The sequence below is a fragment of the Salmo trutta genome, chromosome 12 (genome assembly GCF_901001165.1).
Source record: "Salmo trutta chromosome 12, fSalTru1.1, whole genome shotgun sequence".
Lineage (NCBI taxonomy): Eukaryota > Metazoa > Chordata > Actinopteri > Salmoniformes > Salmonidae > Salmo > Salmo trutta.
This window is the reverse complement of record NC_042968.1, coordinates 55,654,629-55,681,579: the sequence shown is the minus strand read 5'-3', so window position 1 is coordinate 55,681,579 and position 26,951 is coordinate 55,654,629. Positions and strand designations below refer to the sequence as shown.

At 42.4% G+C, this 26,951-nt stretch overlaps 1 protein-coding gene across 3 annotated transcripts in view; it reads right to left on the bottom strand.

Annotated features, from left to right (window-relative positions):
- Positions 1-12,423: 12,423 nt before the first annotated feature.
- The window catches only part of LOC115203824 (rho guanine nucleotide exchange factor 28-like), a 103,089-nt gene continuing 88,561 nt past the window's right edge, over positions 12,424-26,951 (bottom strand). For all 3 annotated transcript variants that reach the window (XM_029768853.1, XM_029768854.1, XM_029768855.1), the window contains one exon: positions 12,424-14,661. In XM_029768853.1, the coding sequence (XP_029624713.1) occupies positions 14,483-14,661 (179 nt within the window). In that variant the 3' untranslated portion in view covers positions 12,424-14,482. The remainder of the gene's footprint in view (positions 14,662-26,951) is intronic.

Here is a 26,951-nt window from a genome sequence, read left to right as displayed (position 1 = left end):
GCCTGGTCTAGGCCAATTGAGTAAAGCCTCTGAATTCGCAATGAGTGGTCAACAGTATTGAAAGCATTTGACAGGTCTATGAAGAGAGCAGCACAATGTGGCCTTTTATCCTTACAATTAAGCACATCATTTATAACAAGGGACACAGCAGAGACAGTGCTATGACCTGGTCTAAAACCCAACATTTAGAATACATTTCAAAGATAAGAAAGATCTTAGCTGAGAATAAATAAAGGATTCTAATAGGCAAGAAAGTTTAAAAATAGGCCGATAATTATTTAGGTCACAAGGGTCGCCACCTTGGTGAAGGGGAAGTACACGGACCGCCTTCCAAACCTTGGGGATAGTACCAGATATAATCGTCAGGTTACACATATGTTCACAGGTACAGTATATGTCAGTCATTTGCGGTGACTCACGTCAAACCAAAGCGAACCCAGGGTATATCCTCTGGTGTTCCGCACCTCTGTGGATTATCCATGCGCTCAAAGCCTTTTCAGACATCCTGTCATCTTAACCAATAAGAGGAATTAACAATCCTCTTCTACTATTCAAAAAGATCAACAACAACAAAAAATCTCCATTATGGTCTTTTGAAGGTGGATCTTTCTGTCAGAGAGCAACGAGTGGGAACATGCTTTTGTGTGTGATCACGTGCAGCTCAGCACACAACATCTAACACAACACGGGGACACCCCCTCTAACCCCTTCACATGACGCTCGATGGATGAAGCTTTGGCGAATCTTGTTTCCCCCTTTCAAACTAATCCTGTGTGACAGCTTCTAAACGAATCCCCTGGTTCTGCCATGTAAACCTTCATGTTGTGATGACGTCCAACACAGGTCCATCACACAACGTTGAGAGTTGGACAGGTCATCTGACATGAAAGAGGGGCGTCGGAAACAAAGGTGTGTGTTTGTGTATGTTTGTCTGTCTGTATGTGTGTGTTTGTGTGCGTGAAAAGGGGGATCACTCTGGGATCTGTTCCGCAACAGAATTTGTCATTACATGCCATAGCTTTGAGAATTTTTTCCTTTATGGCATTAAAGCCACCAAATGTGTCTGTATTACAGTGTTTATGGATAAAGATTGCTGCATACACTCCACCTTGATACAGTTGGGGACAATATGTGTGTTAAAGGGGGCACATATGAGCCACTTTAAAGCCTATAGGTGAGAGGTCAAGATGAGAGGGTTAAAGGTCCAATGCAGATGTTTTGATCTCTATCAAATCATTTTTGGGTATCAATTAAGTACCTTACTGTGATTGTTTTCAATTACAATTGTGAAGAAGAAACAAAATAGCTTCTTAAGCTAGAATTTTGGTAGGACTGTCAGAGTAGTAATTTCAAACAGCTTTTACACGAAAAGGGCATTATCATAATTTTCACAATTTCACAGTATTATTAAAACCTCATAGTGTGGAAATATATATAAAACACAGAATGTTTTGACTTCACTGGGCCTTTAATATAACATCCCTCGCTTATTTGTCATATTATTACTTGATTTGCGGTTAAAATAGAATTCAACAACAACACATACTGACTGCTTGTCTGGAGGTAAACATATACACTGAACAAAAATATTTATGCAACATGTAAAGTGTTGGTCCCATGTTTCATGAGCTGAAATAAAAATCCCAGAAATATTACACACGCATAAAAAGCATATTTCTCTCAAATTTTGTGCACAAATTTGTTTACATCCACCTGACAGGTGTGGCATATCAAAAAGCTGATTAAACAGCACGATCATTACACAAGTGCACCTTGTGCTGGGGACAATAAAAGGCCACTTTAAAATGTGCAGTTTTGTCACACAACACAATGCAACACATACAGAGGAGTATTTCTGTCTGTAATAAAGTCATTTTATGGGGAAAAACTCATTCTGATTGGCTGGGCCTGGCTCCCCAGTGGGTGGGCTTGGCTGCCAAGTGGGTTTGCCTATGCCCTCCAATGCCCACTCATGGCTGCAGCCCTGCTCAGTCATGTGATATCCATAGATCTAAGCAATGGCAACTAACGTTCTCAAATTCCCAACCTTCATACTCCACTGCTATGACCATTCCTCATGTAACCCTGGCATGCCACCACAGCCCTACTGCCCGGAGAAAACTAGTTTGTGGAAGTCTTAAAAGGAAATAAAAAATACATGAGAAAAAAAAAATTCACCTAAAGTTGCTTTTCCTCCCATAAAGCTTGTTTTGATGCCAAACACACTATACTGTAGTTATACCGAGGCTAGTGTGTCACCATATATCAGCCAGAGAGGAATCCAATAAGTTGCATAAATGCTGTATATTGTTGGTATCTCTAATAAAATCCCTCCTCAGCCGGATGTGTTTTAATGGTTGTTATTTATATTTGGTCTGGACAGCTTTATTCCGAACGCCCACAGAAATCATTACAGTTCCCCATGGGGAGGGCATAAGCACTCTGCATTCTCAACACTCGGCGGTTGTGAACGCACGCACACACACACACGCACACACAGAGCACACACGCATGCACACACACACTCCACGTTCCTCTGGGGCAGAGGACTCAGAAGTAGGGAGGTGACAAATGGATAATTTTTCTTAACGGACAATTTTATAGTTTTTCTATTGAAACGATAAGAAAAATGTATACAATTCCACGTGAATTCACAACACAGATGGTCTACATCACACTTCCTGCAGAGAGAGAAAGAACATTTGATCATTGATGCTGCTGCTGCTCTTGCTTTTCACGAGAGTGGCGCGTGTAACTTCTTGTTGTCATCCAATCACAAGACATCAAAACGCACTAGGCTACAGTCATAGGAGCTAGAGACTGCGTGTGGCAAGTTATTAGGAGATATCTAGGCTAATCAATGGAAGATGGAATTAAAATTACAAAACTAAAAGTTAAATAAAAAAAAGGACAGGTTACAACACCAAGAGCCAACAGGTAAGCCGCTACTTAATAATCTGAATGGAGTTGTTGTTATTTACTGTAGGAAGGGGAGAAAGCACACAGTTAAAGTTATGTAGTCTCAGTTAGCCTAGCTAACACTAGCTAGATAGCTTAACTAGCTTCTCTCGGGTTGATGCTGTCAAGACAGGTACTATGTTGTAATTAGATGAGATGATAAATATCGAGCAATAAGTTAGCAGTGTTGTGTGTTCACCGATGCCAAGGGAAGTCAGGCTTCCCCAAAAATGTACCAAGAAAATAAGAAAAATACATAACATATTGCATCTTTCGCCTCTGTATTTCATAATTTTCTTTCAATTCGTAAGAGGCTGAATGTATCTCACTAGAGGAAGCATCCGAGCATGCGAAACAGCGCCCCTCTGTCTCAGTATGTGTAGCCTATCTATCTGATGTCTGGACAAAAAGAGTATAACATTGTTGCCGCCGGTAGCATTGAATGCATCTGGAGCCAGAGAGCATTTGGTCTCCTTTCATAAAACAATTATAGCCAATCAGCGTTGAGCCAAACTGAGTACGCTGTGAATAGTCCTGGAGCAAAACAACAACAAAAAAACGTCAAGGGAAGCCAGGTTGGATTTGGCTTCACAACAATCACATCAAAAGCTAAATGTAATTTACAGAAAAACTTTAAATGTTGCATCTCGTTGTGTCATTGTCCTCCGGTGGCTAGCTAGCTAAAATCGTCCCTTTCCTAAATTAGCCATGGATAGCGATAGGAATTTAGACTTTTAATGAATTTGTATTAATTCTCCATACTGGCCAATGATTATAACAGCGATTCAGATCCAACAATAAATTCATACATTGTGTCCCTGGCAGGATGAAAGTTCAATATGTAGCTAGTTGTAGTAGGCTAATGTTAATTAGCTGTCCTGGCGCATCATTGCCCATAAAAGGAAGTTAGGCTAGCAAGCAAGCATTTTAGCCAGGTAGCCTAGGACAACAAAAACTAAAAGCGTGTACTGTATGACATAGTCATAGACCATTTCGTCAACATGAAAGAGAGGAGGATGGCATTGGCATTTCTCTAGAAGTATGGTGAGTCAACATGTTTTTCTACTTGCGCGCACACACACACAAATCAGTACCATGGACAGCCACATCATATTAGCTTACTTTGATTGGACTAAATTGTTTTTGGTATCTTTTAGTTGTCACTGTTTTAGACTAAGCATAGGTGATTTGGTGTTGAAATGTTGAAGTTGAAATGGTGCTGGAATAGTGGAGGCAGCTCCTGTTTTCTTTGCAACTTGCAGTAACTCTCCTTGGTTCTAAATCAATAGTTGTTTAGTAGTCCAAAAATGTTGGAAACATTAACTTACTTGACCATGCTGTAGGTCATGTAACTGTTTGTAACATTCAATATGCTTTGTGGACTTCACCGGACAGATGTTGGTCTCCAGTTTTGTGATGAAACAACCTTTATTTAACTAGGCAAGTCAGTTAAGAACAAATTCTTATTTATGATGGCCTATCCAAGCCAAACCCGGACGACGCTGGGCCAATTGTGTGCCGCCCTATGGGACTCCCAATCACAGCCGAATGTGATATAGCCTGGATTCGAACCAGGTACTGTAGTGACGCGACACCTCTTGCACTGAGATGCAGTGCCTTAGACCGCTGCCCCACTCGGGAGCCCAAAATATATCACGGTGGCAAGGCATACTTTTATTTAACTAGGCAAGTCAGTTAAGAACAAATTCTTATTTACAATGACGGCCTACACTGGCCAAACCCGGACGACGGTGGACCAATTGTGCACCGCCCTATGGGACTCCAAATCACAGCCAGTTGTGTTACAGCCTGGATTCAAACCAGAGTGTCTGTAGTGATGCCTCCAGAACTGAGATGCTGTGCCTTAGACCGCTGCGCCACTCGGGAGCCCCCAGCAAACAGTATGAACTAACAGGTTATAGCGCAGATACAAAGGTTGTTAATATGGCTTTTTTTCTTTTCTTGGCTTCCCCACTGTTTTACACCCGCACCGCTACTGTACGTTAGTCGACCAGCGCGAGTTGACTTGATTACTATCTCTCTCCCCCTCCCTGCTCCCCTTGTCACTCATAGACACACAACACACAGCCCTTACCCCGCTCCATGCTGAGCAGCTGCTTGGCTTCTCTCTCCCTCCTGCAATACAGAAGGAGAAAGATGACGGTGATGGTGCAACGTTGAAAGTCACTGAGCTCTTCAGTAAGGCCATTCTGCTGCCAATGTTTGTCTATGGCGATAGCATAGCTATGTGCTCGATTTTATACACCTGTCAGCAACGGGGGTTGCTGAAATAGCCGAATCCACTCAGTTGAAGGGGTGTCCACATACTTTTGTATATATAGTGTTTAAATAAGCAAATGTAAAAGATTTTACAATTACAGTTGATATAAGGAAATCAGTCAATTGAAATAAATTCATTAGGCCCTAATCTATGGATTTCACATGACTAGCAATAAAGATATGCATCTGTTGGTCATAGATATATATATTTTTAATGGTAGCGGCGTGAAACAGAAAACTGGTCAGTATTTGCTGTGACCACCATTTGCCTCATGAAGCGCTACTAAGGCTGTGGCGGTCATGAAATTTTGTCAGCTGGTGATTGCCAAGCAAATAACTGCCAATCTCATGGTAAATGACCACTAATTAACATAAACACATTTAGCATCTCATGGCTACAATGCATATCCTACAAGCCACTGATTCAGACCTTTGGAACATCTACATTTTAAAAAGTCTAGTACATCCATGTAATATAGCCTACACCATCACAATAAATCCATTATTCATTTTAGACAGGTCTAAAGAAACATGATATGAAAAAATATATATATTTCAGAAGAGCATACTCTGAGTTGTCCTTATGTTAGGGTCCTGATCTGGCTATGCCATATGGATGTGGGCTACACTAGTTCATTTAGCAGACAAGATTTGAATATAATTCAGTGGCATTATTTTATAGCATGAAGAATACAATTTAATATAACAAAGCTGAATAAAATAGAAACTGGAGAAAATATCCTTTCTGAGGGAGTGCCCACATGCGGCTATTCTGTGTTGAGCAGTTAACAAAGAAACAGGTCCCCCTATTATGCTTCATTTAGAGTTATTTATGCAACTTTATTTGTTCAACAAACGTTGGGCGATATGTTTTGATTTTTAATACATTGTAAGGCTGAATGATGCAACTTTAATGATGATTTGAAAAAAGTTGCATGAAATGCATAAGCTCTGCTTTGTTTCTTGCGCAGGCTGCACACACTTCATCAGTCTCTCATTCACAGTTTGACAAGCAATTGATAATGCCTCAAGTTTCCTGGCGGATTCCTCTTTGTGTGACCGTAATGCCCCCTACAAAAATCCATGCCTTAGCAGCCAGTGCCCGTTGGGCTGAATATAATAATTGTAATTCCCTTCTCACGGCTGCGTGCTCCTATGCACCTCTCATTCACATGGTTTTCTCAGATGTCTAAATTCTTATTAACCAATGCCGTCACATGAACGGGCCCTTTTCACATCTGAGTTCCGACGTAGGCTCCAAGTAGGCTACAACTCTACCCCATAGTACAAAAGTTGACCTTTTCTATTGGTCAACTTGTCCTGTGCGAGAAATAAATATTCCAAACCGTCTGGGACAGTTGTGGGATGCGGTAGAAAAAACATTAATACAACCACTAGCAACAACAACAAAAACTTTTATAACCAATGCAACAGATCAGAACGTTTAGCTTAAAATGTTTATCAACTATTTGGCTCTTTCTTCACATTATGAGAGCAGCAATGTGCACACAAATGTTCCAAAATGCAATCAATTAGCGGGAAAACAACATTCTCAAAAGTGACCGCAAATGTGATTATGCACGTAAGGCTTTATTATAAAGGTGCATCTTCCCCAAACTTGAAACTCACGCACCGCCCATGTATGCCAGTTAGGCTCTACATCGGTTGGTTATAAAGCGGATTAATGTGCTTAATTTTAAGAAGTTATTTGGCCACTTTAGTTGATTCAAACTTTATCAAAACAATTAGGCCTATGGGCTAGGTTACATGAGGTGTGCGACTATGATTTGAAAAAGTTGCAAAAAAAAGGCATGCACTGTTTCTTCCCTTACTGCAAATAAGCTGGGCATCATTCAAGAGATAACCTAATATTGTCACACATTAGACTATTCTTGATTTAATCTTGTCTTTACATACAGTGCATTTGGAAAGTATTTAGACCCCTTGACTTTTCCAAATGTTTTACGTTACAGCCTTATTCTAAAATTGATTAAATAAAAAATGCTTAACAATCTACACACAATACCTCATATTGACAAAGGGAAGGGGTTTGAATACTTTCCGAATGCATGTATACTAAATAATATACAGTGGATATAAAAAGTCTACACACCCAGGTTAAAATGCCAGGTTTTTGTGATGTAAAAGAATGAGACAAAGATAAATCATATCAGAACTTTTTCTACTGTTAACGTGACCTATAATATGAACAATTCAATTGAAAAACAAACTGAAATCTTCGAGGGGGAAAAATGAAAAATAAAAACCTTACAATAACATGGTTGCATAAGTGTGCACACCCTCTTATAACTGGGGATGTGGCTGTGTTCAGAATTAACCAAACACATTCAAACTCATGTTAAATAGAAGTCATTACACACCTGCCATCATTTAAAGTGACTGATTAATCACAAATAAAGTTCAGCTGTTCTAGTAGGATTTTCCTGCCATTTTCTTAGTTGCATCTAAGAGCAAAAGCCATGGTCCGCTGAGAGCTTCCAAAGCATCAGAGGGATCTCATTGTTGAAAGATATCAGTCAGGAGAAGGGTACAAAATAATTTCCAAAGCATTACATATACCATGGAACACAGTGAAGACAGTCATCATCAAGTAGAGAAAATATGGCACCGCAGAGACATTACCAAGAACTGGACGTCCCTCCAAAATATATGAAAAGACGAGGTCAGGGAGGCTTCCAAGAGGCCTACAGCAACATTAAAGGAACTGCAGGAATTTCTGGCAAGTACCGGCTGTGTGCTACATGTGACAACAATCTCCCGTATTCTTCATATGAATGGGCTATGGGGTAGGGTGGCAAGACGGAAGCCTTTTCTTACAATGAAAAACATCCAAGCCCGTGGGAAAATGTGTTATGGTCTGATGAAACTAAGGTTGAACTTTTTGGCCATAATTCCAAAAGGTATGTTTGGCGCAAAAACAACACTGCACATCACCCAAAGAACACCATACCCACAGTGAAGCATGGTGGTGGCAGCATCATGCTTTGGGGCTGTTTTTCTTCAGCTGGAACCGGGGCTTTAGTCAGGGTGGAGGGAATTATGAACAGTTCCAAATACCAGGCAATTTTGGCACAAAACCTTCAGGCGTCCGTTAGAAAGCTGAAGATGAAGAGGAAGTTCACCTTTCAGCACGACAACGACCCAATGCACACATCCAAATCCATGAAAGCATGGCTTCACCAGAAGAAGATTAACGTTTTGGAATGGCCCAGCCAGAGCCCAGACCTGAATCCAATTGAACATCTCTGGGGTGATCTGAAGAGGGCTGTGCACAGGAGATGTCCTCGTAATCTGACAGATTTAGAGCGCTTTTGCAAAGAAGAGTGGGCAAATATTGCCACATCAAGATGTGCCATGCTAATCAACTCCTACCCAAAAAGACTGAGTGCTGTAATAAAATCAAAAGGTGCTTCAACAAAGTATTAGTTTAAGGGTGTGCACACTTATGCAACCAGGTTTTTGTGAGTTTTTTATTTTTCCCCCTCAAAGATTTGTTTGTTTTTCAATTGAATTGTTCACGTTATAGGTCACATTAAAGGTGGAAAAAGTTCTGACATGATTTATCTTTGTCTCATTCTTTTACATCACAAAAACCTGGCATTTTAACAGGGGTGTGTAGACTTTTTAAATCCACTGTGTGTGTGAAATTTGTTTTGATTTAGAAAGGACCATCTCGAAACAGGGGCAGGGTAAAACAATACATGTCATCTATGCACTTAAATAACGTATGGAGGATCATGCCAGCCAGGTAGGCTAAACTCCTGTTGTAAAGAAAAGCAATATGCTTAATATTAAGAAAGTTGAGATATAAATATAGTAGGTCTAGCCTATAGAAATCTGATGGGATCCTCCTCTTTTTAATAGAGGCCATCACTCTGTTTTCTCACGCAATTGCATAGCCTATAGAAATGTTGTGCAACATGAGCTCATGGTCTCTCATGCAGTGTTTGATTTGATTTTCAATGACATTTGCATTGATGTCAGAGTGATTAGAGGGACAATAGTGCTGAGTACCAGGCAGTTACCACGTTTAGTAGGCTACTAATGACCATCAGTAGCATTAGAGCTTGGAGAAGCCTAGTTACCGTGACTAAACGCAGTCATGACTTGTGACCGCTGGTGTGGCGGTAATATGGTAACTGTAACAGCCCTAAGCACAACACATCTTCTTCACATAGAGTTGATCAGGTTGTTGACTGTGGCCTGTGGAATGTTGTCCCACTCCTCTTCAATGGCTGTTCAAAGGTGCTGGACATTGGCGGGAACTGGAACACGCTGTTGTACACGTCGATCCAGAGAATCCCAAACATGCTCAATGGGTGACATGTCTGGTGAGTATGAAGGCCATGGAAGAACTGGGACATTTTCAGCTTCCAGGAATTGTGTACAGATCCTTACGACATGGGGCTGTGCGTTATCATGCTGAAACATGGCGGGATGGCGGCAGATGAATGGCACGACAATGGGCCTCAGGATCTCGTCACGGTATCTCTGTGCATTCAAATTGCCATCGATAAAATGCAATTGTGTTCGTTGTCCGTAGCTTATGTCTGCCCATACCATAACCCCACCGCCACCATGGGGCACTCTTTGCACAACGTTGACATCAGCAAACCGTTCGCCCACACGAAGCCATACATGTGGTCTGCCGTTGTGAGGCTGGTTGGACGTACTGCCAAAATCTCTAAAATGACGTTGGAGGCAACTTATGGTAGAGAAATTATTAAATGATCTGTCAATAGCTCTGGTGGACATTGCTGCAGTCAGCATGCCAATTGCATTATGTTGTGTTACAAAACTGCACATTTTAGAGTAGCCTTTGATTGACCTCAGATTAAGGTGCACCTGTGTAATGATCATGGTGTTTAACCAGTTCCATGATATGCCACACCTGTCAGGCAGATGGACTATCTTGGCAAAGGAGAAATATTCACTAACGAGGATGTAAACACATTTTTGCACAAAATCTGAGAGAAATACGCTTTTTGTGCATATGCACATTTTCTGGGATCTTTTATTTTAGCTCATGAAACATGGGACCAGCACTTTACATGTTGTGTTTATATTTTTGTTCATATTAACATGACGCTGTAATGCTAAAGTAGCTAATCCATCAGAAACCTAACTGTCAGACTCAGATACTCAGGGGTGCGTCACTTGAGTGGGTTGAGTCACTGATGTGATCTTCCTGTCCGGGTTGGCGCCCCCCCTTGGGTTGGGCCGTGGCGGAGATCTTTGTGGGCTATACTCGGCCTTGTCTCAGGATGGTAAGTTGGTGGTTGAAGGTTTCCCTATATCCTGCCTGTTTGGCCCTGTCCGGGGTATCGTCGGATGGGGCCACAGTGTCTCCCGACCCCCTCCTGTCTCAGCCTCCAGTATTTATGCTGCAGTAGTTTGTGTCGGGGGGCTATTATCTGTTATATCTGGAGTATTTCTCCTGTCTTAACCAGTGTCCTGTGTGAACTTAAATTCTCTCTCTCTCTCTCTCAGCCCTAGGACCATGCCTCAGGACTACCTGGCCTGATGACTCCTTGCTGTCCACCTGGCCGTGCTGCTGCTCCAGTTTCAACTGTTCTGCTTCGGCTATGGAACCCTGACCTGTTCACCGGGCGTGCTACCTGTCCCAGACCTGCTGTTTTCAACTCTCTAGAGACAGCAGGAGCGGTAGAGATTCTCTGAATGATCGGCTATGTAAAGCCAACTGACATTTACTCCTGAGGTGCTGACCTGTTGCACCCTCGACAACCACTGTGATTATTATTTGACCCTGCTGGTCATTTATGAACATTTGAACATCTTGGCCATGTTCTGTTATAATCTCCACCCGGCACAGCCAGAAGAGGACTGGCCACCCCTCATAGCCTGGTTCCTCTCTAGATTTCTTCCTAGGTTCTGGCCTTTCTAGGGAGTTTTTCCTAGCCACCGTGCTTCTACACCTGCATTGCTTGCTGTTTGGGGTTTTAGGCTGGGTTTCTGTACAGCACTTTGTGACATCAGCTGATGTCAGAAGGACTTAATAAATACATTTGATTGATTGATACTGCCACTAGCAACTTTGGTCTCAGCAGTTACCAGCCTAACAATGTTTTCCCTTTAATATTTCCATTGTGTGTGTTTGTGTCAGTCCCCCATTGAGAGCTCATCTTTATTCAGACCTGCATGCTGCTCTAGTGAACACACACACACATTTGTGCACACACACACACACTTACACAGTTCTCCAGCCTCTCCTTCCGCTTCACTCCCTTAGGCAGCCCCTGCCAGGTTGCCATGGTAACATCTGGAAGCGAGTCCCTTTGTGAAGGTTCTGGAGAGTTAAACTAAAATAAAGGAACATTTTCTTTTTCATGCTACTCTCGCTTTCTGCTCCAGCTTCAACATACTGATACAGTACAACAATCCTATGCCGCACGCACCCACGCAAATCCAATTAGACTAGGTATGCCACCAGAGGCTGAAAGCGCTGATATTGCAAAGACTAATCTCAGTTTGAGCTGCAGAGCTGGCTATTGGGAAATAAGGCTAATGGAAACAGTGGAAACACGAAAGAGGCTACCTGGAGAATAGAAGGAGATCAAACACTGGGACTAAACAAACCCATCAAGGTCAGCAAAAAGATAAGTCCTCTTCTACTACCCTCCAACTTCACTCCCAGGAGAGATTATAGGAGGAGAAAATAAGGGAGAAGAAGGGGTAGAGAGAGAAGGTGGGGAGGGGGGGGGGGGTTGAGGTAGCTGGCTGTTGTATATCTTATTCATGTTTAGGGAGACAGGCAGGCATGTCATACTAACCTTAGAGCCAGAAAGTGAAGCGATGACTTTCATGCACCTGCTGGCTTGCCACCTGCCACCTGCGTGTCGATTCATCAAGGTGCCTGTGTTTGTACATGTCTGTATAGGGCGGATGACTGGGCCAGATGAACACCATCTATCCCCATATAACATATTCCAATAACAGGCACGTTCAAACCATTGACTGGTATACAGAACTCTCTCAGTCAAGTCAACATGACTGAGGTAGTGTTACAGTGTACTGAATTGAAAGGGTTGTCAGTTTGGTGGTTTTACCCATAGAATTTGAATGAATTCTCAACCTATTTCTATGGCTTTACCCTCCTGTTACATTCTGATTCAGAAGAAGCTGTATAATAACAACACAAACACATAGAAATGATTTGCATTTATATTCCAAGATATCTACTACAGAGTAATGATGTAAACAAGATGAAATGTACATAACCATATGTCCGTGTTATGATGCACTACAGACAAATCCAACTTACAACATAACATAACCCAACAAGGAGTACTATAAAACAACGATAAAGCTCATCGACTATAAACAAATGAAGGCAGTGAAATATAGACATAAAAGTAATCGACTGTATCACATGGTATTGACAACAAAATCTGAACATAACCATTGTGCTGTTTTATATGTACGTAGATGAAGCTACCTATTACAATACCCTTGTGTATAACTACATACTATGGCTGACTTCCAAATGGCACAGTATTCTCTATATTTTTCACACTTTGACCAGAGCCCCATGGGCCATGGTGAAACTTAGAGCACTGTATAGGGAATAGTTAACCATTCAGGACACACCCTACAATGTCCTTTAGGTCTAACGTTTTGTTTTTATTTGTGTTTTTAATGGTGGCTGTAGGACAGCTAAAGCCTGACTTTCAGGACATCTCAATGGTCATTAAATAAAAAAACATATTGGCACTAAAGTAGAACATGAATATTCAAGTGCAATGGTACAGCTCTTAGTAAAAAGCAAGGTCACCTCTTAAGTGCGTACAAGATTAATTTCATCAGTCATCCTTCAACCATAGCTTACTAACCCATTACAATATCATTGCCATGCATCATATTGTGATGCTTTTGCTAAAAAGCATCACAATATGATGCTTTTTACTGATACCAGGCTGACTACCCAACTACTACTGACACGTAGACTTTGCTAATATAGTAACTATATGTCAGACAAAATTCTAAATGACTGAACACAGACTACAAGAAACAACGTGCTATGAAATATGTGCCTTGATGAAAACAATGTAAAAAAAAATAACAATAATAATCATAAAGAACAAATCAAATTTTGACATATTTGGTATCATTCGCATCCAAAGTATTGTTTACATATAGAGTGCACTTTGTCACAGATGTAATACTTCAAAGTTCATTGAACATACAGTATAGGAATGTTTCTGCCCTATGGTTTTTGACCACGATATGCAGTTGACCCTAATAAAATCTGTACTTCACATAGGTGGTAGTAGTGCAGTGTACTCTACTGTATCATTGATGGATTGCTACGGTCACAACATTATTCCTTAAAAATCACGAGTCCTTCAGATGAAAACAAAGGCGTAGCCAGAGTCAGACAGGCTGAGAAACACACCAAATCCCTTCTGATCATGGCATTTCACCTCATCCTTCACATCTAATGTGTTTACCGCATCCCGCTCGCCTTGTAAATAGAGCTTGTCCAATGAATGTGTGAGCAGCAGTTTATTCCGTCACTAGACAATCATCCACTGACCGACTGGAGAGATGCAGCCTTTTTAGTGATATCTGACCCTCTGCTCTCTCTTTTTCCCCCTGTGGTAACAGAGTAGACGCCATTTCACTTGGGGAGAGCCTAATAAATAGCGCTGGAGAGATGGGGGCTAAAGGACAAGGGAGGGACAGAGAGAGGTAGACTGAAGCAGACTTAGGGCAGTGTGGGCCAGGGAAACAAAGAGATGGAGACTGATACAGGGGTGAGGAAAAAGAGGGAAGGCACTGCAGTAGGGTTGGGCAGGGGAAACAGAGAAATTGATTATGTCAACGGAGGGCCTCAGGCATAAAGGCCCGGTGGCAGCCCTGGAGCTGAACTCTAAACAGAGACGGATAAACACACACTGTACATTCATTGACAAATATAAACATATAGCAGTATAAAAGTCTCTCTCACAGACAACACTTGGAGACACATATGGAGGGCACCTGGCTCAGAACACGGAGGGCAGAGAGGCAAAGCATGATGGGGACGGGAGATTACTTTATATGTGTCAGATCTGGTTCTTCTTTAAACCTGGCCTAGCTATTTACTGTCCAGTCTGAGCCATCAAAGTCAATCCAGTCTGTGATTCCGAGCCTTCCTAAATTCATATCAAGTCTTTTGAGTCCTGGATTTGAACCAGAGGGCTTAAGGTCTGTCTGTCCAGCCTCAGAGGTACACAATGTTCTCCTCTCCCCCCTCCTCCCCATCCCCACTCTCCGTCTCCAGGGGGACTAAGGAGGAGAGGACCAGTTGGTGGTCGCCATGGTGAGGTACACCCTGAAACTGTCCAGCCACAGTTGCCGTCGAGGACCATGTCTCCCTCACATAGCTGTGTGTGTTTATATCTGTATGGGTATAAATACATTATGATTATATTCATTAATATTAAAGATAGTTCACTCATAATACAAAATGACACATATTACAAAATGACACAAAAGTATCTACAATGAATTGTGAAGCAAAAAGAAAACGTACTTATAGATGATTTGAACATACTGCGAAAAATGCTAATATCGGTCCCATGTCTTGAATGGGATTTGTGCCACAAATGCTAAAACGTTAGCAAGTGGAAACAGTGCCAGGGAAACTAAACCAAAGCATGGATTCATACCTTGTCAATCGGAAACCATTATGTAATTTGGATGAAGTATCCCTTTAAGCAATTAATCATAGATATTAATCATAGATATTCAAACTTAACCAACCACCAGCATTAAAGGCCCAGTATGTGATTTTTTTATATATATTTCCACACCGTGAGATTGGAATAATACTGTGAAATTGTGAAAATTATGATAATGCCCTTTTAGTGTAAGAGCGGTTTGAAAAGTTTTGAAAAGTTTTGCCTGGCTGGTGACATCACCAGGTGGTAAATTAGTTAATAGTCCGATAAAAAAAGAGAGTTCCAAACCTCTCTGCCAATAAGAGCTAGTTTTCAGTTTTCCCCTCCCCACTCAGACCACTCCCAGACAGTCCTAGCTAATGCTGAGCGATTAGTGCTTTTTGAAGTTGGTTTCGGTTAGAATATATTTTTTTAATCATTAAATGCACTATGTATTATGTGGGTTGAATGCTGTAACTGCTTATCACTTTTTAACCATTCAACATACTTTGTTGTAGTTTTTTGTACTTTTCCCCCTTTTACTCCCCAATTTCATGATATCCAATTGGTAGTTAACAGTCTTATCCCATAGCTGCAACTCCCGTACGGACTCGGGAGAGGCGAAGGTCGAGAGCCATGCGTCCTCTGAAACACGACCCTGTGTGTCAAGAAGCAGACTTCGGTCGCCAGTTGTACGGTGTTTCCTCCGACACATTGGTGCGGCTGGCTTCCGGGTTAAGCGAGCAGTGTGTCAAGAAGCAGTGTAGAACATTGATTCATGACACACTGCTCGCTTAACCCGGAAGCCAGCCACACCAATGTGTCGGAGGAAACACCGTACAACTGGCGACTGAAGTCAGCTTGTAGGGCGCCAGGCCCGCCACAAGGAATCACTACAGCGCGATGGGACAAGGACATCCCGGCAGGTGAAACCCTCCTCGAACCCGGATGACGCTGGGCCATTTATGCGCCGCCTCATGGGTCTCCCGGTTACGGCCGGCTAGCCTAGTGCGTCACCCCCAACGTAGCATTGCGGACTTCTCCATTGACAATGATTGACTTCCGCCGGAACACAAAGAGTTTCATGCATCTGGTGGACATGAGGTGAACGAAACACAGACCGGACAAGTAGCCACGTGATGGATTATGGTCATTTTAGTTCATTATAACGTTTTCTGCCCTAAACTATGTAGAACATCTGTTGGAAAATCCCTACTACATCGTACAGTTTGGGCATGATCTGATTTATCTCTAGAGAAACTGCAGTGCAAGGTGCGCATTGAGCTCTCAGAAAAAAAACGGAACGAAATGGAATTGAAATAATTGAACCGACATCGGTCAGTTAGTTATTTAAAAAACAAAAAAAATTATTGACATTTTGGTTAATCGCATAGCAGTAGTCCTACCAAAATTGTTGCTTAAGCTTTTTTAGTTTATTTTGTACCATTTTAATTGAAAACAATCAAAGGTATTTAATTGTTATCCAGAAAGTATTTGATATTGAGATAAAAATGGCTGCATTGGACCTTTAACTATCTCTCTCACATACAACAGCCAGACATGAACAATAATAATTTGAAGCGAAACACACAGAGCCAGAGGAGAGAAGGGAAGGAGGGAACAACAAAGGAGAAAGAGGGATGAAGAGAAACCGAACAGGAAAGAAAATATAAAATAATAGAACAGCTAGCTAGATAAATAGCCCATCAGGATGGACCCGGCTGACTGCCCACTATAATGAGTTCATCCTAAAATTGTTGAGCCTCATTCATCTCCTCTCTAACTACATACATCAACCACCGCAGCTGTGTGTAGGGGGGGGTGTGTGGGTGTGTGTGTGTCATACATCAACGACCGCAGCTGTGTGTGGATGTGTGTGTGGGTGTGTCATACATAAACCCCTGCAGCTGTGTGTGTGTGTGTGTGTGTGTGTGTGTGTGTGTGTGTGTATAATACATCAACCACTGCAGCTGCATGCAGTAGTGTCCTGTTTCCTCCCAGCACAAGAGATTCAATGAATAACACAGCCTCCGTTCAGCCATTGATAAAAAAAAAGAGAGTTTCACTGACTGTTGTCATTTTGGCACTGTCATCATTATCATTAGGAACAAAAATGACACCTGCAAGCCCAGATGGGGCCCTCAGAATGAGGAAGGAGGGAGAGTGTGTGTGTGTCTCTGTGTTTGTGTTGATGCGTGCATCACAGGAGGCCGCTGAGGGGAGGACGGCTCATAATAATGTCTGGAACGGCGCAAATGGAATGACATCAAAGAAATGGAAACCGGGTGTTCAATGTATTTGACACCATTCCACCTATTCTGCTCCAGCCATTACCACGAGCCCGTCCTCCCCAATTAAGGTGCCACCAACAACCTGTGGCGTGCATGCATTTGTGCACATGTGTGCATGTACGTGCACACGCAAGTGTGTGCTTGTGTGTGTGTGCATGCATAGGACAGGTGCATAGCCATGGCCTTGGAGTGAGTGAAGGGAGTGTTCGACCATTAGATCATTAGGTGGGGTGAGTTACATCCAGAGGGGTGGATACTGTCTAGCAGTAGGTGTGCTGTTGTGGCTGTGGTAGAAGATGGTGTGGTCTATAAATCGCCTTATTGTGTTCCCACAGGAATTGTTTAATTTTAATTGAACCTTTATTTCACTAGGCAAGTCAGTTAAGAACAAATTCTTATTTACAATGACAGCCTACCGGGGAACAGTGCCTTGTTCAGGTGCAGAACGACAGATTTTTACCTTGTCAGCTAGGGGATTCGATCCAGCAAACCTTTCAGTTACTGGCCCAGCGCTCTAACCACTAGGCTACCTGCCGCCCCAGAATGTGTCAGACTGTCTAAATACCACTGGTGTGTGTGTGTGTATGTGCGTGCGTGAGTGCATGCCACTGTTAGCCATGATCTTAGGCTTTTCACTGGGTTCTGATAGACGGGGCTGTACTGTAAAGCCATAGGACACAGACTTTCTCACTCGTCACTACACTCCTCACAGGGACGTGGGTCAGACTGATCGGAAGGCTACAAGAAATGGAGGACATTTTGGAAATGCAATAGAAGGGATTTACTGTTCAAATCAGTGACATTAAATGCAATGGGATATTTTGAATGAATTTAACACCACGTGTAATGTCAGGAGGCATGTCAATTCATTAAAAGGCCTCAGGATGATCGTCACACTAAGGTACACTCACAGAACTACAATGAGATTCTATTTCTATGGGTCCAGTACAGTAACTCACTACCCGTCATAGTGAGCACTGATCTTCATAGCTTTTATAACATCTTTCTTTTCAGACGCAAACTAGTATTCTGGTACATTACTTATTTTCAAAAGGCCATAATTATTCAACAGCTAGGCGAGATGAGAATATCTGATTGGAATCATTGGATCAAAAGTTGTTTCAGGAAATTCCGTCTTTCCAGTTTTTCCATTATCACTGTGTAGGAGGACATTATGGAAATCCTGAGAGAGGGAACAATCCCAAAGGCCCTGTGTGAGGGAGCAGAACAGTCCACACCTGGAGGTGAGGATGAGAAATAGAATCAAACTTCTGATAGCTCTGAGCAAGATATGGAGGATGGAGGATTTCCATCTGAAATAAGACCTTTTTTTTGATCAAATACTAGATAAATAAACATTATATAAAAAATATTCAAGGTGAGATATTGGTTTCCTGGAAGCTATTCTAGTTGTGGGATGTGAGAGTTCTGTAATGTGGGATCGTATACAGACTCAGAGTGCACTAATACAGTATACCACCAAATACAATGCATGAAATAGTAATGAATTGTGGTTAGATCTTATACCTTCTATGAGATCAATAGAAGGTAAGAAGGTGAGATACACTGTACATACAAAAGTATGTGGATGGGATTCTGTTAGATGACTAATGTGATGTAAATGGTCGAGCGGCTTCACTGTAAGTATAATGTATGTTTTATATGTGACCCATTTCAGGAAACAAGGCGTATGTCGCAAGTTACGACTTCACAGGAGAGCCATTTATTTGAATGTTGTTGTTTTTTTGTCAAAATGCGTTTTTAGGCAGAAATGCCTTCTGGAACATGTGAACTTTCATGTGCCTTAATAACAAACTTGTATGCCATCTGTAAATACAAATAAAATAGTTAAATTATGAGCCTTGTTGGTTAAGCCACAGAAACAGACACCAACCTTCCCACTAGCCATGATTGGCTGAGATAATGAGTGGACTGAATATGCCGAGAGAGGAGTTTGGATTGGTCTGCCATATAGAAGGCATCTGTCTATTTGAGCTGGTCAGTCTGTGTTGGTAATCCTGTTGAACGCAGATATAACACGTGTCTAATTTTGACAGAAAGTGGTTTCATTTCAAGCTAAAGTGTACTGTTAGCTAGCTAGCTCCCTAGCTAACGTTACGTGTATGACGTTATCATTTGTGTCCTAGAGCCGTTTGCTTTGCTAGTTAGAGCCTAATGTTAGCTAGCTAACATTGAACCAGGTTGGTTAGCTCCCAGGAGATTCATGCAGGGTAGTAATGACATGATTTGGCACAATGTTCATTGTTGTTTAACTCGCTAACGTTAGCTGGCTGGCTGGCTCGTTTGCCAACGTTACGTGATGTGTGTGACCTTACACGTTATTTACCTAGCTAGGTTCATTGTTTACCTAGCTAGCTACATGTCTTAAGCTAAAGTGTACAACACCCGTTGAATATGGCTAGTGTCAGTAAACGTTGGCAAAAAAGCGTAATGAAATTGTTGTCAATGCATTGTGCCAACTGTAAAGTTTGGTGGAGGAGGAATAATGGTCTGGGGCTGTTTTTCATGGTTCGGGCTAGGCCTCTTAGTTCCAGTGAAGGGAAATCTTAACGCTACAGCATACTATTCTAGACATTCTAGATGACTCTGTGCTTCCAACTTTGTGGTAACAGTTTGGTGACTGGTCCTGTTTCAGCATGACAATGTCCCGATGCACAAAGCAAGGTCCATACAGAAATGTTTTGTCGAGATCGGTGTGGAAGAACTTGACTGGCCTGCACAGACCCTGACCTCAAACCCATCAAACACCTTTGGGATGAATTGGACCATCGAGGGCAAGCAAGGCCCGATCTCACCTAACATCAGTGCTCGACCTCACTAATGCCCTTGTAGCTGAATGGTATTAAGTCCCCGCAGCAATGTTCCAAGTCAACATTTAGCGGAAAGCCTTCCCAGAAGAGTTGAGGCTGTTATAGCAGCAAAGGGGGGACCAACTCCATATCAATGCCGATGATTTTGGAATGAGATGTTCGACAAGCAGGTGTCCACATACTTTTGGTCATGTAGTGTTTATAGTGGAAGAATGGAAGAGTGTGGAGGAGAATGAACTCCTTGAGAGGGAAGCCAACATATGCGTCCCAAAAGGAACCCTATATCCTATAAAGTGTCCTACTTTTGAACAGACCCCTAAGGATGGTCAAAAGTAGTGTGCTAAATAGGGAATAGGGTGTCATTTGGGATGCAGACACCATTCAAGCAGCGGGACACTAATCCGAACGCTTATAATAAATCCTGCTACACCCATCAAACAGGCAAAGCATCAATACAGGACTAAGATTGAATCCTACTATACCAGCTCTGACGCTCGTCAGATGTGACAGGGCTTGCAAACAATCACGGATTACAAAGGGAAACCCAGCCGCAAGCTGCCCAGTGGCGCGAGCCTACCAGACGAGCTAAATGCCATCTATGCACGCTTCGAGGCTAGCAACACTGAACCATGCATGAGAGCACCAGCTGCTCCGGATGACTGTGGGATCACACTCTCCATAGCCAATGTAAGTAATAACATTAAATAGGTTAATATTCACAAGTCCGCAGGGCCAGACGGATTACCAGGACGCGTTCTCAGAGCATGCGCTGACCTGCTGGCAAGTGTATTCAGTGACATTTTCAAACTCTCCCTGACCCAGTCTGTAATACCAACATGTTTCAAGCTGACCATCATAGTCCCTGTGCCAAGGGAATGCCAAAGTAGCCTGTCTAAACGACAATCGCCCTGTCAACTCACATCTGTAGCCATGAAATGCTTTGACAGGCTGGTCATGGATCACATCAACACCATCATTCCAGACACCTTGGATCCAGTCCAATTCGCATACTGCCCCAACAGATTCACAGATGACGCACTCCAACCTGCCCTTTCCCATCTGGACAAAAGGAACACCTTCAACACCATAGTGCCCTCCAAGGTCATCACTAAGCTAAGAGTCCTGGGATTGAACACCTCCCTCCGCAACTGGATCCTGGACTTCCTGAAAGGCTGCCCCCAGGTGGTGAGGGAAGGCAGCCTCACCACCTGTTCACCCACGACTGCGTGGCTGGCGTGACTCCAACACCATCATTTGGTATTTGGTATTTTATTAGGATCCCCATTAGCTGTTGCACAAGGAGCACCTACTCTTCCTGGGGTCCACACAAAACATGAAACATGACAATACAGAACATTAATAGACAAGAACACCTCAAGGACAGAACTACATAAATTGAAAAAATGTGCCTACATATCAATACATACACACAAACGGTCTTGATCAAATAGGGGAGAGGTGTTTTGCCATGAGGTGTTGCTTTATCTTTTTTCTGAAACCAGGTTTGCTGTTCACTTGCACAATATGAGACGGAACGGAGTTCATTGCAATAATGGCTCTACACAATACTGTACACTTTCTTAAATTTGTTCTGGATTTGGGGACTGTGAAAAGACCCCTGGTGGCATGTCTGGTGGGGTAAGTGTGTGTGTTAGAGCTGTGTGTAAATTCCCTAAGCAAACAATTTGGGATTTTCAACATTTTAATGTTTTTATAAAAAGAAGTAATGCAGTCAGTCTCCCCTCAACTCTTGGCCAAGAGAGACTGGCATGCATAGTATTTATATCAGCCCTCTGATTACAATAAAGAGCAAGACGTGACGCTCTGTTCTGGGCCAGCTGCAGCTTAACTAGGTCTTTCCTTGCAGCACTCGACCACGCAACTGGACAATAATCCAGATTAGACAAAACTAGAGCCGAGCATCTCTTTATTATGGACAGACCTCTCCCCATCTTTACTACCATTGAATATATATGTTTTGACCATGACAGTTTACAATCTAAGGTAACGCCAAGTAATTTAGTCTCCTCAACTTGTTCAACAGCCTCACCATTCATTAACAGATTCAGCTGAAGTCTAGAGCTAAGGGAATGATTTGCACCAAATACAATGCTCTTAGTTTTAGAGATGTTCAGGACCAGTTTATTACTGGCCACCCATTCCAAAACAGACTGCAACTCTTTGTTAAGGGTTTCAGTGACTTCATTAGCTGGGGTTGCTGATGCGTATATGGTTTAATCATCAGCATACATGGACACATATGCTTTGTTTAATGCCAGCGGCAGGTCATTGGTAAGTTTGCAGATGACACGACGGTGGTAGGCCTGATCATCGACAATGATAAGTGTGGTGCCAGGACAACAATCTCTCCCTCAATGTCAGCAAGACAAAGGAGCTGATCGTGGACTACAGGAAATGGAGGGCCGAGCACACCCCCAATCCAAATCAAATGTTATTTGTCACATGCGTCGAATACAACAGGAGTAGACCTTAAAAAACCTCTTAAGGATCCGCCCATTTTTTTCAATTTTCGCCTGAAATGACATACTCAAATCTAACTGTCTGTAGCTCAGGCCCTGAAGCAAGAATATGCACATTCTTGGTACCATTTGAAAGGAAACACTTTGAAGTTTGTGGAAATGTGAAAGGAATGTAGGAGAATATAACACAATAGATCTGGTAAAAGATAATACAAAGAAAAAAACCAACCGTTCTTTTGTATTTTATTTGTACCATCATCTTTGAAATGTAAGAGAAAGGCCATAATGTATTATTCCAGCCTAGGCGCAATAGACATTGTGGCCACTAGATGGCAGCAGTGTGTGTGTGTGTGCAAAGTTTTAGACTGATCAAATGAACCATTGCATTTCTGTTCAAAATTTTGTGTCAAGACTGCCCAAATATGGCTAATTTGTTTATTAATAACTTTTTATGTTCAAAATTGTGCACGCTCCTCAAACAATAGCATGGTATTCCTTCACTGTAATAGCTACTGTAAATTGGACAGTGCAGGTAGATTAACAAGATTTTAAGCTTTCTGCCAATATCAGATTTTTCTATGTCCTGGGAAATATTCTTGTTACTTACAACCTCATGCTAATCGCATTAGCCTACGCTAATTCAACTGTCCCGTGGAAGGGACACTGATCCCGAATAAGTTTTAATTACAGCAATGCTTTAAGAAGTCAAAATTTTAAAAAATAAAATAAAATAAAAGTGTTAAGTAAAAAACAGAAATTAAAAGGGGAAAAAATTAATTAAACAGCAGCAGTAAAATAACAAGCGAGGCTATATACAGGGGGTACCGGTACAGAGTCAATGTGCGGGGGCACCGGTTAGTCACATGGATGGGGCTGTAGTGGAGCAGGTCAAGAGCTTCAAGTTCCTCAGTGTCCAAATCACTAAGGACCTATCATGGTCCAAACCCACCAAACCAGCCGTGAAGAGGGCACGACAATGCCTCCTCCCCTCAGGATGCTGAGAAGATTTGTCATGGGCCCTCAGATCTTCAAAACGTTCTACAGCTGCATCATTGAGAGCATATTGACTGGCTGTATCACCCCTTGGTATGGCAACTGCTTGGCATCCGACCATAAGGTGCTACGGAAGGTAGTGAGTATGGCCCGGCCAAGTACATCACTGGGGCTGAGCTCCCTGCCATCCAGGACCTCTATACCAGGCGGTGTCAGAGGAAGGCCCTAAAAATTGTCAAAGACTCCAGCCACCCAAGTCCTAGTATGTTCTCTCTGCTACCACACGGCAAGCGGTACCGGAGAGCAAAGGCTCCTGAACAGCTTCTACCTCCAAGTCATAAGACAGCTGAACAGTTAATCAAATGGCTACCCTGACTATTTGCATTGACCCCGTTTTTATTTGCACCAACTCTCTTGCACCGGCTCTATGCACATTCACTGGATTCCACACACACACACACACACACACACACACACACACACACACACACACACGCATATTGACGCCACACTCACAAATAGAATAGACACACTTTCACACCCTTCACATACTGTACACTGCTGCTACTCTGTTTATTATCTATCCTGATTACCTAGTCACTTTTATGCCTACCCACATGTACAGTACATATTACCTCAATTATCTCGTGCCCCTGCACGTTGACTCAGTACCAGTACTCCTTGTATATAGTCTTGTTATTGTATTACACTTTTCTTACTTTTTAACCTGTTTGGTATAGGGGGCAGTATTGAGAATTTTGGAAAAAATATGTTCCCATTTTTAACTGCCTCCTACACCAACTCAGAAGCTAGAATATGCATATTATTGTTCAGGTTTGGATAGAAAACACTCTGAATTTTCTAAAACTGTTTGAATGGTGTCTGTGAGTATAACAGAACTCCTATGGCAGGCAAAAACCTGACAAGGTTTCAAGCAGGAAGTACCCTGTCTGACAAGGAGTCGTGCGTCTTACCTCTTTTTATTGAAAAGTAAGGATCTTAGCTGTAACGTGACAATTCCCAGGGCTCCAATAGGCTCTCAGAGCCCGCGAAATAACTGAAGGTTTACGAGGGAACCTCAGGTTGAAATATATTATCGCCTTTTGTAAGTGGATGCTCGGAGGACCTTTCAATGATGCGCGTGCATGAGTCGCTTCTGAGGAGAAATTTTATTCGGCTGTTTAGGCTCAATGCATACTCCCGGTCGGAATATTATCACTTCTCTACGACATAAATGGCATAAAAATTGGTTTTAAACAGCGGTTGACATGCTTCGAAGTACGGTAATGGAATATTTAGACATTTTTGACACGCCAATGCGCCATGCGCGACACCGCGAAGAAGCATTCTAGAACTCACGAACAAAACGTCGCTGTTTGGATATAACGATGGATTATTTGGGACCAAACCAACATTTGTTATTGAAGTAGAAGTCCTGGCAGTGTATTCTGATGAAGAACAAGCAAGGTAAGAACATCTTTCTTATAGGAAATGTGATTTTGGTGGATGCTGACCTGGGTGGGTATCTAAATAGCTAGCCCTGTAATGCCGGGCTATGTACTTAGATTATTGCAAAATGTGCTTCATCCGAAAAGCTATTTTAAAATCGGACATATCGAGTGCATAGAGGGGTAATGTATCTATAATTCTTAAAATAATTGTTATGCTTTTTGTGAACGTTTATCGTGAGTAATTTAGCAAACTGTTAGTAAATTCACCGGAAGTTTGCGGTGGTTATGCTTTTTCTGAACGTCACATGCTAATGTAAAAAGCTGGTTTTTGATATAAATATGAACTTGATTGAACAGACATGCATGTATTGTATAACACAATGTCCTAGGTGTGTCATCTGATGAAGATTATAAAAGGTTAGTGCTGCATTTAGCTGTGGTTTGGGTTTATGTGACATGATATGCTAGCTTGAAAAATGGGTGTCTGATTTTTTCTGGCTGGGTACTCTGCTAACATAATCTAATGTTTTGCTTTCGTTGTAAAGCCTTTTTGAAATCGGACAGTGGGGTTAGATTAACGAGATTCTTGTCTTTAAATAGCTGTGAAATAGTCATATGTTTGAGAAATTGAAGTTATAGCATTTCTAACGATTCAAAAATCGCGCCACTGGATTTCAGTGGCTGTTACGTAGGTGGGACGAGTTCGTCCCACATGTACTAGAGAGGTTAACTATGCATTGTTGGGAAAGGGCTCGTAAGTAAGCATTTCATGGTAAAATCTACACCTGTTGTATTCGGCGCATGTGAAAAATAACATTTTATTTGAACACCCGTCAATCCTGCTGACCTGTCAGATAACATACTGTACATCTCTAACTGGACAGGAGCAGTGCGTTATGGGGACTGTCTGGGGTCGCAGAGGGATGCATTGTGGGTAAGATGTCAGGTATGATCAGGCCCTGTGGTAGATGGGGTTAGAAGTATCCACACCTCTGTCTTATTGACAAGAGACTGTGATTCTACGGTGGCTCATGTGTGGTCAATAACAGTAGGGGATAATAAGACGATCGATGGAGAGAGATTGTGCTCTGGTCGCAATCTTTAGTAAACAATGCAGCAGCCTGTTTTCCTGATATTTACTATAGCGAAAACCATTAAACAGGCCATTAAAACAGTAGCATCCCTTCTAGTGTATATTCAACACGTGGCCCTCATTATAGCTAGTAATACTTTCCCCTCACTGGTGTAATGTACATGTTACACCAGTGAGGTATAACAGTTGAAACCTGTGAGGCACATAGACGCAGACAGATGTCGGCTGACACGTCAGCATTTAAATACAGATTAATATGTGTGTGCATCTCTCATCCCTTCCTCCCCTCCTCCTCCTCCTGCGATGACAAATCGTGCTGTAATGAGTTTTGTAAAGATTTTTCAGATCAATGTTCCAACCCATCAGCCATGGGGCTCTGAGCTGTGATCCACTAGCTGTTGTCCGCCCAGGCCCCCGACGAGCGATAGATAGAGAAAACATAGATTTTTTTTCTCTCTCCTAAGCGAGAAGGGGCCGGTGCTGGTGGAGGTGGTAGTGGGCGGGGTGGTGGGGGGGGGGGGGGGGGGGGGTCAGGGTTGAGGGGAGTTTCTTTGCCAGGAGACCCTGATTAACTGGGAAAGAAGGACAAACAAGGCCTCACATCTCTACGGAAACTGAGACAGCCTTGTAAAGGATGGGAGGTGTGTGTGTGGGGTGCGTATGTGTGTGTCATACATCAACCACCACAGCTGCATGCTGTAGTGTGCTGAATTATATTTGCTTTCACGTGTGTGTGTGTGTGTGTGTGTGTGTGTGTGTGTGTGTGTGTGTGTGTGTGTGTGTGTGTGTGTGTGTGTGTGTGTGCGGTGGGTACAAAGGTTGTGTTTACTCTCTCACAGGTAGCAGGTAGGACTCATGATATCATGTGTTATCACAGACAGACAGACAGAC